Source organism: Carassius gibelio, chromosome B14, assembly GCF_023724105.1.
Source record: "Carassius gibelio isolate Cgi1373 ecotype wild population from Czech Republic chromosome B14, carGib1.2-hapl.c, whole genome shotgun sequence".
NCBI classification, from domain to species: Eukaryota; Metazoa; Chordata; class Actinopteri; order Cypriniformes; family Cyprinidae; genus Carassius; species Carassius gibelio.
This window is the reverse complement of record NC_068409.1, coordinates 11,099,379-11,112,260: the sequence shown is the minus strand read 5'-3', so window position 1 is coordinate 11,112,260 and position 12,882 is coordinate 11,099,379. Positions and strand designations below refer to the sequence as shown.

Here is a 12,882-nt window from a genome sequence, read left to right as displayed (position 1 = left end):
TGCTCTGTCTTGCGTCGGTTCATTGTGTTACTTATGTGTTTCTCAGATGTGTTCCACACTTGTGACTGTGATTGTATCCTGTATCCTGTATACCGTGAGTGTTTGTTTATAGTTAGTGTTTAGTGTCTTTATCTGGTCAGCCCTGTCTTGTTTGGTTTTAGTCCTTACCCTAGGTATTGTTTTCCCCCTCGTGGGTTTTTGTTTTCCCTTTTTGTATTTAATAAACCCTTTTGTGTTGAATCCTGTCTGCACTTGAGTTCCTCCCTTGCAAACCCTGACACCGAGAGAAATTAACCAAGAGAAAACATTACCGTCTACAGCGACGAGAGGGCGCTCTATGTTGCTCAGTGCTCCTGTAGTCTACACTGGAAACATAGAGCGTCCTCTTGCCGCTGTAGACGGTAATGTTTTCTCTTGGTTCTTGGTTCTAAATAAATGCGACTTATAGTCAGGCGTCAAGGAAGTCGACCAGAAGTTGAAGTCGGCCGCGTGCCGCCATCTTGTAGCAGAACTTCACTTGCCTCAGCATCCCATTGACTCCCATTCATTTTGGCGTCACTTTGACAGCAAATAACTTTACATCTGAGGCGTAAGTGCTAAAAATAGCTAAAAATGGGCTTCACTTGTCTCAGTTGAGTTCCAATGGGGTCGCTGTGTCCATTTCTTTTACTGTCTATGCTTATAGTCCAGTGCAACTTATATATATGTTTTTTTCCTCGTCATGACGTATTTTTGGACCGATGCGACTTATACTCAGGTGCGACTTATAGTCCGAAAAATACGTAGCAAACATAAAATGGTCTGATCTGTTCTTTTGTCAGTCATACGAATGAGCACTTTCTTATTTCTTATTTTGTCTGTGAAGATTGTAAGAATGTGAATATAAACCCATCTAGCTACAGTGTTGTTTTGATATTACAGTAGTTCTATACTGTTAAAGGTTTCAGTTCATTTAAGTCTAAACATTACAAATACACTGGTTTTTTTACTTGATATTTTTTAAAGAATCCTGAAAAGTACCACAGGACCCAAAAACTATTATGTTACAATGTTTCCAACATTGAAAATATATCAGCACATTAGAATGATTTCTGAAGGATCATGGGACAAAGAAGAGAATGGAGTAATGTTGCTGGAAATTCAGCTTTGCTTGACGGGAATAAATTCTATTTTATATTAAAATACAAAACTCTTATTTTAAATTGCAATAATATTTCATAAAATTACAGTTTTTTTCTTCCACTTTTATTTCTTACTGATCCTCAACCTTTAAACGGCAAAGTATACATACATACAGTACATATATGGCATTATAATGTATTACTGTTTGATATATTAGTAATTTGTTTTATTTACATTTTTTCTAATTTAAAAAATATATAGAATTATTCCAATTTATTTTATTTAATCCTTATATAAATTAATGATTATTTTTTACATTTATTTATTTTTAATTTAATTGTTTTAATAGTTATCATTAACAACACTGCCTAGTTACACAAGCTTGATATCACACATTGTTGGATTATGTTGGATTATGAAAAGTGTCAGAACACTAATCTATAAAGTAGCACACTTGTTTATTATTAATTACTGAAATAATAAAACGGTTTGTTTGAAGTGAATCTTGCTGAGCAGGTTATTTAAGTTTTAATGGTCAACATATAGCTTAGCTAAAGGATGCTGGCCTTCAGGTTTTGTTGATTAATACTCTTAGTGTTGCTTGTAAATGACACGCATTTCATAGCATTCTTGTAAATGTCATTTCATTATACTGACCAAACCTCATAGACATCAGGATTTAGACTGAATGCAATCTCATAGAGCAAAGGTAAAAGGTCACATGACCCTCTTCAGCATGCAGTGCAACCAGCAAATCAGTGCATAATCAGGCCGATTATTCTGAGCATGATGAAAACTGTGCATATTGATCAGGCGTTCAGAGGGTGGTTTAGAGAAGTTGTGGTTTGTGAGTGATTGAGTAAGTGTGTAAGGACTATGGGCTCCCTTGCGTCTGACAGCAGAGATAACACACACTTACAACAGTGTGTGCCGGAAACAGAGAGATGCATGTGTGTTTGTAGCTGCACATGTCCAGAGGAGTGAAAGAAGTCGTGCAGGTATTTAAACAGACTGAATAGGTGCAGTGTGTGTTTCTATCATCTGTAGAAGGCTGATGTTATTATGCATGTGATATCTTGTCTGCTGATTGTCCTCTAAATGCCAGGCCTGGTGTCACCTCATGACTGTGCCGCTGCTATTAGCATATATTAAACCCTGCACACACACAGGACAGAGTGAGAGAGAGTGTGTTGAGAGGAGGATATGAATTAAGAAGGATGGAATAAGCTGCATCTGAAATTGAATTAAATGGATTCGACTCATTTATAGATGTAAAATGGATTGTGAATGCCATTTCATGTTGGCTCTGCAAAAACCATTGATGAGTTTTCTTTCCTGTGTTGATGTATTTCCTTTTGCAACAAGGCTTGTCCCTATTTTTAATACTCAGTAGTCTTTAGAATAAATCTCAGAGATGAAACTTGTACTTGTCAGACGCAGGTGGTATAAGAGGGAGGAGCATTCCCATTCCAGAGAGCATTTGATTGGACAAAAAAATTGTAGTGCAAGATGGTGTCAGCAATACTTAGTAGAAGAGCAAGAATCCAACAAAGTGAGAGAAAAGACATTTGTATTGTTACAAAAGAATTCAGTTTCAAATAAATCCTGTTCTTTTGGGCTTTCTATCCCTCTAAAAATCCTGATAAAAGTGTATCAGAGTCTCCACAAGAATATGAAGCAGCACAACTGTTTTCAGCACTAATCGTAATAAAAGTAAATGTTTCTTGAGGATCAAATTAGCATATTATAATGATTTCCGAAGGATCATGTGACTGGAGTAATGATGCTGAAAATTCAGCTTGGCATCAAATGAATAAATAACATTTTAAAAGATATTAAAATAGAAAACCATTCTTTAAATTGTAATAAAATTTCACAGTGTAACTGATTTTACCATATTTTTAATCAAATAAATGCAGCCTTGGTGAGAATAAGAAACTTCTTTCAAAAACATTAAAAAATCATATTAGGAGTACATTAAAATTATGACTAATAAAGCTAATCAACATGGACAGCATGCCACAAACCATATGCAAAAAAAGTCACTGTATGAGCGTCAACCGTATTCTCTGTCCGCTCATTTCTCTGTCTGTGTCTCTATCTCTCAGTTAGATGGAGGAGCGAGAGAGAAGCAGAAGTCGATCTCCAGGGAGAGTCGGTCGGGTGGAGCAGGTGGTGGGGAAATGGCTGCGCCGTTCTCGAGGCTCTCTCAGCAGGTGGAGTAACCTCACACACACACACACACATATAATATTAAAATCAGAGCAGAAATGCATTTCTTGAAGGACAGCAAAAGTGAAAACGCCCTTCACATTTGGAGCTCCAGAACATCACAGGCAGATCTAATGATGTTTAGATGTAGCCACGGAAGTCGGTTGACTTAGGATCTGTCCCAGTTGGTGCTCTCAGCCTTTGTAGTCATCTTTTGATGTAGTGCACACTTTGATGCTGCAATGTCACATGGACTGTGAACAACACACAGAGCAACCACCAAACCAGTCCTTCCCAACCATGACGGATCTCCCATGTGTTTAACAGAGACTGTGTGGGTTGAAGCCATCTTTTGGTTTTCTCCAAACCCATACAGATATAGGGAAAGAACACTAGTCAGATCATAGAACCATTTTCCATTAATTAGGGTGAAAGGTTTTATGGTTCCTGTATAAGATATTGGCCTTGGTTTCCAGATGGGCCCTACCATAAATTCCAGCTTTGTGAAGCTCGCAAGATCCAGCGTTTGTTGAGTGGTGTACTTAGAGTTGTTGTTTGTGGGCTCTTTTTCTTCAGAAAACACTTCACTTGATATCTGTATCTGCATAAATGTTTAGATGGCAAATAATTCCTTGTTTTCTCATGAGAACTGCTTTCGAGATTTTCTCGTACTTCCATCTGCTGTAGGCTTGTAGTTCATTTGTCTTTCACCCGCTGGTATAAACACAGTCGTCTCCTGCCATGCAACCACACGTTCATCAGGCAATTATCATCGCCATGTGTTTTAGAGTCTGTTGGCATACAGTGACGTCATTTCATGTGGTTTCAATGTGATATTTTTAGAGAAAATCCTCAGTAGTTTAATTAGCTCTGTAGTTAATTATTTTAGGACTCACCGCTTTGAGCTTAAGCACTTCAATTTTGGAGTAAGTATTGACAAAACTATTTATTTTTCACTCAAAAACTGTTGTTACTGATGTGCATAAGCTCAGATCGCGAGGCCTACTGTAAATCAGTTCCAAAAAGAAATACAAAACCAGGGCTGACTTAAAAAAACAAGTTGACTAAAAGATTGAATCCCACATTTGGTGATAATATAGCACCAAATTAAGGTAATTATTTTTTTCACAACCCAAGTGTTATAAAATAAAAGCAATAAGCCCCATGAAGCCGTGGTGCTTAGGGGCGTTGTTAGCCACGACGTTGAGTGCCTAAAACCCCCGTAACTGTTATAATTTGCCTGTAAACCACACTTCATGGGGTTCATTGCTTTTATAAAATGCTAATTCCATATACATAGTAAGGTTTCACAGATTAAAACAGAGCAAATAAACCGTTGTGGTTCCAACAAAGTGGTTGCTGAACAACACACAGACGTAAACAAAGGTGTATGATAGTAGTGTAATTCAAAACAGCTTTGAACGCAGCTCAACCAATCTAGGACCTGAATTATCCATTTTATAATGCAAATATTCAAAGATAAAATGTACACTACTGTTCAAAAGTTTGGGATCAGTAAGATTTTAATACTTTTATTCACCAAGGCGGCATTAAAATAAACAAAAGTTTGATTCTGTGCTTGCTCTGTCTCTGAAAGGGAGCGTATTTTAGGAGGCAGGAGGTCGCGCTCTGGGGATTCGGGCCAGCAGAACTTCCCTGTGAAGGTGACAGTGGAGGTGATCAGAGACACGGTCCTGGACTCCCATGGATTCACTCTCTCATCACAGCATCCCCTGCTGGTCAGGGACGTCACTCCAGGTACACACACACACACACACACACACACACACTTCTCGTGGAGTTTGGCTTGGGGCATGCGCTAGAGCAGGTTGTTTTTAAACACAGATTATGATCTTAATTAAGCCGGGTTTGGATACTCTCCTGGCTGTGCTCGAGAAAATGTGCCCAGAGGAAAATAACAACACCTGTTAAGATCTCTTATATTTCTCAGAGACACCAGTAAAATTAAATGGAGACGTGTGAAAGCACCGTCCTGCTTCTCAGATGTTCATCCTGAGAAAAGTACTCTGATTTATAAGCTTCTCCTCTGGACGCTTGTGTCTAGAAATCTCTGCATCAGACTGAATTTCCACCCTCTGTGCTGCTTTGACAGAGATGGTGAAACTGTGAGAAAGGACGTGACACTTGAGCTGGTGTGTGTGAGGAGGCCACCTGCTCCTCTGTCATTTATTTAATTCATTATGATGCAGGTGCACAAGCTCCTTCACACTCAATATCTGTCTTTCAAACAAAAACACACACTGACACAAGCTAATTTTTTAGCTGAATTTTTATCATCATTACACCAGTCTCACGTGATCCTTAAAAAAAATCATTCTAATAAACTGATTTGCTGCTCAAGAAACATTATTTATAATATTAATGTTGAAAACAGTTGTGCTGCTTCATATGTTTGTGTGGAAACAATGATAATCACAATGACAATATCAAAATATTACTGCATTAATTTAATGCATCTTGCTGAATATACATATTAATTGAAAGATAAATTGTACTGATTAAAATACTACATAAATACTTTTATATTTTGATGTAAAATATTACAAATAGAACAATAGAATAAGAACAAATAGAGCACCAGTTAACAAAATTTAGCAGAAATGTATGTAGAGGTTTTTTTACTTTTAACTGAAGTCATTACTGTTTTGGAATGACCGCCTAAACTTTTATATTACGGTACAGAATTGTTTTCTTAGCAACACGCCAACATCAAGCTCTGTCTGAATAAGTTGTGAGTTGATGCTGTCATTCGTTGAATCAATGGCATCCCAGATTTGTACAAATAACTGTCTTCACATTAGGAGATTTACATAATAAAGAATAAAAAAATATCAAGAGAAGAACATAGGAAGGCTAGATTGCGTGAGATTGCATGTCAACAACATTGCCCTAGTTACACAGACTCTGCTGAAACTTTCTCTAATGTCTTCTAGCGAGTCTGCTCATGAATCACAAGCGATAAATCCCTGAATGAATGTTTCCCGCCTTTGCAGAGCGTTCTATATCTAAATCAGCCACTTATAAGGGTTCATTCTAGTCGCCTTAGAAGCACACTGGATCGTGCAACAAAGCTATTATGTGTGCATTCTTACACACACACACACACACACACACACACACACACACACACACACACACACACACACACACAGTCATTCTGCAGTGCTGACTTCTCTCTTTTTGCAGCAGAAACAGCTGATAAAAGACCAGAGGGAGAACCTCACAGCCCTGCAGCACATAATTATGTGAAAGGGGAAGAAGAGAGAGAGATCTGCCAGCCATTGGTGGTTGGTTCTGGCAAGGCAGAGAGCAATCAGGGCCTAAGGGGATGTTGTTGGGGCAGACTGTGTGTGTGTGTGTGTATAGTTTGGCTCAAAGACAAATGAGTGTAAATGGCAGAACAGAGCAGTGCAGAGACAAACAGACTCAGACACTCTATCCACAGAAGCAGCAGATGTGACATGAATAATGAATTAAAAATGCAACTTTCATGACTGTAACTGTAACTTTTACTCATTTATAGAGTTAGTGATTTAAACAAACCCCTAAATCAAGCAGTAAGCTGGCACATAACTTAAATAAATGTGGCTATTCTTCATTTTATCAGTGATCAGACTTTTTTCCTGTTAGAATATAAAGCAGAATGCATGAAACTAGAGTTGCATTTTAATAGTTGCATATGTGTGTGTGTGTGTTTATCTGTAGGAGGCCCAGCAGACGGTCAGCTTTTTCCTGGAGATCAGATCCTAAAACTGAACAATAAAGCCATAGAAGATATTTCGCCTGAAAACGCGGAGCAGATGATTAGGTGACTGCACAGATTAAAGGGACACAGCTAAAATAACTTTACTAAATTAATATTGCTTGCTTGCCCCGCCTGATTTGTTAACAATGCCTTTTTTTCATGTTTTGTGCTCTGCCATCAGGGATTGCCAGGAATCTGTAACCATGACAATCCTCAGAAATATGGCGGTGTGTACTTAAGAGTCTTTTTGCAATTTGTTGATGTTGAGTCAGGTGGTGGTAGGGTTGGGAATCAAGAACTCGTTTTTAATCAAATCTGGGTTTCTTTTCCAGTTGAAACCGACGGGGTTGTTATATTAATGGTTCTTGATTTTCTACAGATTTTCTTTCACCAGCACAAGTCTATTTGAGTCACATCTTTTATATAGCAGCTTCACAGTGATAAACAAAAATCTTTAGTTATGAAACGTCTGAAAGGGTTAGTTCACCCAAAAATTCTGTCATTCATTACTCACCCTCATGTTGTTCCAAACCTATAAGACCTTTTGTGACAAGTCAGCTGCCTCCTCCATGATTATCATCGGCACCCGTCTTAAATTGCCGCCCTTCACCAGGCTCCCGACTGGAGTGGGTGTGTGAGAGGAGGGGCGCTGGATAAGTCAGGGCTGGAGGCGTGTGATGGGGCACACCTGATGTGAATGGAGCCTCATCACCGCCGCTTTAAAAGCCCAACACGCCTTTCCTCGAGAGACCGGTCTCATTCCCGTGCATGCACACTGGTGTCCAGGAAGGATGCGTTGAGGGATTTCCGCGCCACCAGAGACATGAGCCGTCGGACCCGCGATCCACACCAGAACCTCATCTGTTTACACGGCCGACGGGCCAGGATGCCGGGCCAGGATGCCGGGCCGTCCATCCCCTGCAAGCACCACGGCCGACGAAAAGGATGCAGGACGCCTCTTACCTTGACCCTTCCTCCTGAACACTGTCTTACCCACACAAACCCCGCAGCACGACGAGGACACCAGATCCTGTTTATTTTGGACACTCTTACCCTTTGGCCACTTTTGTCCCATCTTTTACTTTATTTTCTGTTAATAAAAGCTTCTCCGAGGCACCCACTGTGTCTGTCATTGGCTCCTCCCGTTACACTTTGTTAATCTTAAGAACACAAATAAAAATATTTTAGATGAAATCCGAGAGCTCTCTGATCCTCCATACCCAGCAACCATACTGACACCTTCAAGGCCCAGAAAGGCAGTAAGGACATTAAAAATAGTCCATGTGACATCAGTGGTTCAACATTAATTTTATAAGGCTGGGAGAATACTTTTAAGTGCAAAGAAAACTAAAATTTCTTAAACAATTTCTTCTCGTCTGTGTCAGTCTTGATGGCTCCTGCATCTGCAGCACCACATGCTTGCATCCTGGTACTCTTGTGAATGCACAAGACTGACATGAAAGAGAAGAAAATGTTGACTACAGTCGTATTTTAGTTTTCTTTGCGCACAAATGTATTATTGTAGCTTTGTAAAATTATGGTTGAACCACTGATGTCACATGGACTATTTTAACAAAGTCTTTATTATGTTTCTGGGTCTTGAATGTAGTGTCAGAAAGATCTCGAATTTCATCAAAAGTATCTTAATTTGTGTTCCGAAGCTGAACGAAGGTCTTACGGGTTTGGAACGGCACGAGGGTGAGTAATTAATGACCGAATTTTCATTTTTGGGTGAACTATCCCTTTAAATTTCAGCCATGAGCAATCCTACAAAACACCAGAATGTCATTGTCCAGCTCAGAATATAAAGAAATGTTTGTTTTTTTTGCCTTCAGAATCCTAAGTCTTCATTCATAACAGCAGAGAAGAGAGCTCGCCTGAGAAGAAACCCCGTTAAAGTGCGCTTTGCAGAAGAGGTGGTCGTCAACGGACACACTCAGGTAAAGCCATGTGCACTATGTACTATCTGGCCATGAACACAAGCAGAATTGCTTGATAATAGATTTGTTGTTGGTATATTTGTTTTCATCCACGTTTCATTGACTGTTTCCAGGGAAACTCTCTTCTCTTCCTGCCCAACGTTTTGAAGGTGTACCTGGAGAACGGCCAGACCAAAGCCTTCAAATTTAACAAGACCACCACTGTCAAGGTTTTAGATTGCTGTTTTTCTTTTCTATACTGTATATCAACTTTGGCTTTAACTTCTGTACTGTGGGGTCTAGTGATACTGCAGGAAATCTATCAGTTATTGCTTGATCCTACATTTATTTTTGTGAAAAGATGAATATATCTATAGATATTAACCTAAAAAGACCCCTTTTTTCTTTATTTTATAAGACATGTATGTTTGTTTCATTAACCTCCGAAATCCAAAATGACTTTGCGTGGATGTATACACTACAAAATAAAGCTTCATTATTAGTATCTGTGATTTAAGATCCATGAAACCTTTCCATTACACAGAAAGCTCTTTACAGTGGGAAGGGTTCTTTGGATCATTAAACTGTTCTTAACTTGTTTAGGAACTGTTCACTGAAAGGCTCTCTTTTGAACCTCTTCTATGTCATTGCTGCTCAAACCCTATTCTGAAAGCTTTATTTTTGAGAGTGTAGTAAAGTTGTCTCTGTGTGCAGGATATCGTGTTGACTCTGAAAGACAAGCTGTCTATTCGGTGTATTGAGCATTTCGCACTGGTGCTGGAACAGCAATATAACATCACCAAACTACTGCTGCTGCATGAGGAGGAGCTCATACAAAAGGTAACACACTAGCTAACGAAAAGTAGCAATGCTTTTAACGTCACTATATAGATTTTCAAGTTAGTAACAGTAGCTCAGCTACATTCAGAATAATGCTAAGCATTAAGAAGCAACTTTTCCAACAATAACCGTAGCAGGACAAATAGTTAAATGTACCATGACACTATATTGTGCACAGGTTAGCATTGATCAAACACAATACACACCTAAAATGCCTCTCTCTCTAAGGTAGCACTGGGAAAACTGATTCATATTTGTGTATTGATTAATGTGGACAGTTCATTTCAATCAGCCAATTCACTGATTCTTCCCATCATCCTTCAGTTTGACATATATTTAAGTCAAGTAGGACTGTGAATCTTTGGGAAGTCAGCGATTTGATTTGAATCGATTCACAATTCATAGGTTTTCGATTTGTTTCATGAACAATTTTTTGCAAATGATTCAATTAAATTCGATTCACAATTAAATTCGATTCAATTCGATTATAACGATTTGATTCTGCATTCTTTAAGTTCATTCACAGGATTATTTAAATGTTTCCCCTAAATTCTTTAAATGCTTAGTCAGGGGGCAAATTACAGTAGCCTTTATGGTTAGAGAACCATAGGTAAAAAAAAAAAAAGAAAAAACAGTTTGTACATTGTTAAATCCTGGTTTAATGATGCGACATGGCATACGTAAAAATGTATGTAAGCCAAGATTTAAAAAAATGTAGCCTATGTATTATCATTAAATTAAATTAAATTAAAGTTTACTTGTATAGCGCTTTTTACAATACAAATCATTACAAAGCAACTTCAGAAAATCATAATTATTATAATTTTTTTTTTTTTTTTTAACAAGGAATTCTCTTCTTTTTTTATTACTTTTAATGAGCTGTAAGAAATCAAATACAATGCTGGACAATAATCAATCATTTGTAATCAGTATTGTTTTCCTAATGGCAATTTTATGTTTGTTTTATATACTGGACTACATTTAATTAGCAATTAAATTAATTTTCTTCACAGAATAAGGTAGAAAATATACTTTATAGTTTCTGTACTGTAATAAATTATATGTCAATTAGCACCGCATCATTCATAAATTAGATTTATTGTGGGGTTTTTTTTACATTTCATCAGTTCATTCTGCTTTTATTCAGTTTAGCTGCAGATATACCCTGGCACGTCTATGAGAGCAAGATCACTTCTCTTTCAGTGTGAACTTCTTTATCTATAAATTTTCACAAAATAAAATGCTATAGTAGGCTAGCTATTTAACTTTTCCTCTCCATCAGCAAATTATTCTGAGAGAAAACGCACCCGTTGTCTCTTTGCTAAATCTACAAACACTACTTTCATGCATATGATTATCAGATAAACCTTGCGCTCTTATTTCAAGGTCGTCATTAATGCTTCGGTTATTTTAACAGTTTCCTTCATACATTCGGTTCATCCGCAATTTTTAAACACATTTATCATTCAATGGAACTTCTGCTCTGTTTATGCAATAAATACAGCTTTCGACTGCTCAGGTAACGGTGTCAGTAAGATGCAGAGAGCCACTGACAAACTACAGAAAAGTAAAACTACTTCACTTTAGTATTACTGGCCACGAGTCCTATAGATCGCACGTCAGCTGCGTCAGAGACGAACGTAGCGCGAGAGCAATCGGTGAAGAGTAGAGCGAGTGAAGGACAGATTAGAGGCACGATTCATGAACACTCTTCAAGGTCTCCATTAATTTGTGCGCGTAGTAATTTAATGTGTATATATTTTGAAAGCATTGAATCGCTATAGAAATCGCGATTCATTCGATTCTTAGCGTTTTGAATCGATTACTGAGATCGGTGATTCATGATTCAAAAATCATGTTTCAAGATCGATGCATATGAATCGTCAGGGTTTGTAATCGATGCAACGAGAAAACGAGTGTATCGTCACACCACTAAAGTCAATTTAAAGTCAACTTACATAATGTGCAAAATGCATTTGATTAAGTAGAAATAATATATGTTCATGGTATGTATACTATTTGAAAACATTTAATATACCAGTATTTTACAATATTTCTAAATGTAATAACAAAATGTGACTTGTACAATGCAAATTATCTTTTTTTTTCTCTCTCAACAATGCAATTTTGACAGTCGTGTGTGACTTATTTTCTGTAAAATATGGTTGTTCAGTTGTGAGGAATTAGGCATAACTAGTTATGTATAAAGATATGTCTAATTTTCTAACATATGTTAAACCATATTTAACTGTTAATTTTGTGAAATATACCTACTTACACACACTACAGACACGACTGGAGTTTGTAATAAAGTGCTGCTCTTTCAGGTGGTACAGAAGAAGGATTCACATGACTACAGGTGTCTGTTCAGAGTCTGCTTCATTCCAAGAGACCCAGCTGACCTCCAGCAGGATGATCCTGTGGCCTTTGAGTACCTCTTTCAGCAGGTGCCACAATTGAATTATGTACCGCTAAAAATAAAGTGGTGTAGAAATAAAACAAAGCTTTACTGTAATCGGTGTTATTAAGTAAAAGCAAGTAAGGTACTATTACAGTTTATCAGTATTATGAATCAGTTTTTGTTTTATTGCATTTTCATGTTAATTTTATAATTTATAAATTATTTCAGTTTCAGTTATTTTAGCAATCAATTAATTTCAAGAAATATTGCTTTGGCAAATAGCTGAAATATTTTTATTTGTTTAATGTCCATTAATGTTCATTTCATTTCAAGTAAGGAAAATGTTTTATATGGTTTTAGTTTTAGTTAACTGATATAACCCTGGTGTGTGTGTGTGTGTGTGTGTGTGTAGAGTGTGGGAGATGTGTTACAGGAACGCTATGCTGTAGAGATGAAATGTAACACAGCGCTGAGACTAGCCGCTTTGTACATGCACGAGAAACTGGCAAGCTGTGGACAGACGACGAGAGCATCTGTTAAGAGCGTTGTGTAAGAGCGCACACCTACACTCAGAAATACTCATGCTACATTAGAAAACAGTCATTTAATAAATGTGCGTGTCT

General features: G+C 37.6%; 1 protein-coding gene across 1 annotated transcript in view; it reads left to right on the top strand.

Moving 5' to 3' along the window:
- LOC127971589 (uncharacterized) overlaps positions 1 to 12,882 on the top strand; it is a 39,201-nt gene that overhangs the window by 16,490 nt on the left and 9,829 nt on the right. The window contains exons 3-11 of the mRNA XM_052574704.1: positions 3,231 to 3,338; positions 4,931 to 5,091; positions 7,060 to 7,162; positions 7,281 to 7,326; positions 8,935 to 9,039; positions 9,153 to 9,248; positions 9,733 to 9,858; positions 12,186 to 12,305; positions 12,672 to 12,808. Of these exons, the coding sequence (XP_052430664.1) occupies positions 3,235 to 3,338; positions 4,931 to 5,091; positions 7,060 to 7,162; positions 7,281 to 7,326; positions 8,935 to 9,039; positions 9,153 to 9,248; positions 9,733 to 9,858; positions 12,186 to 12,305; positions 12,672 to 12,808 (998 nt within the window). The 5' untranslated portion in view covers positions 3,231 to 3,234. The remainder of the gene's footprint in view (positions 1 to 3,230; positions 3,339 to 4,930; positions 5,092 to 7,059; positions 7,163 to 7,280; positions 7,327 to 8,934; positions 9,040 to 9,152; positions 9,249 to 9,732; positions 9,859 to 12,185; positions 12,306 to 12,671; positions 12,809 to 12,882) is intronic.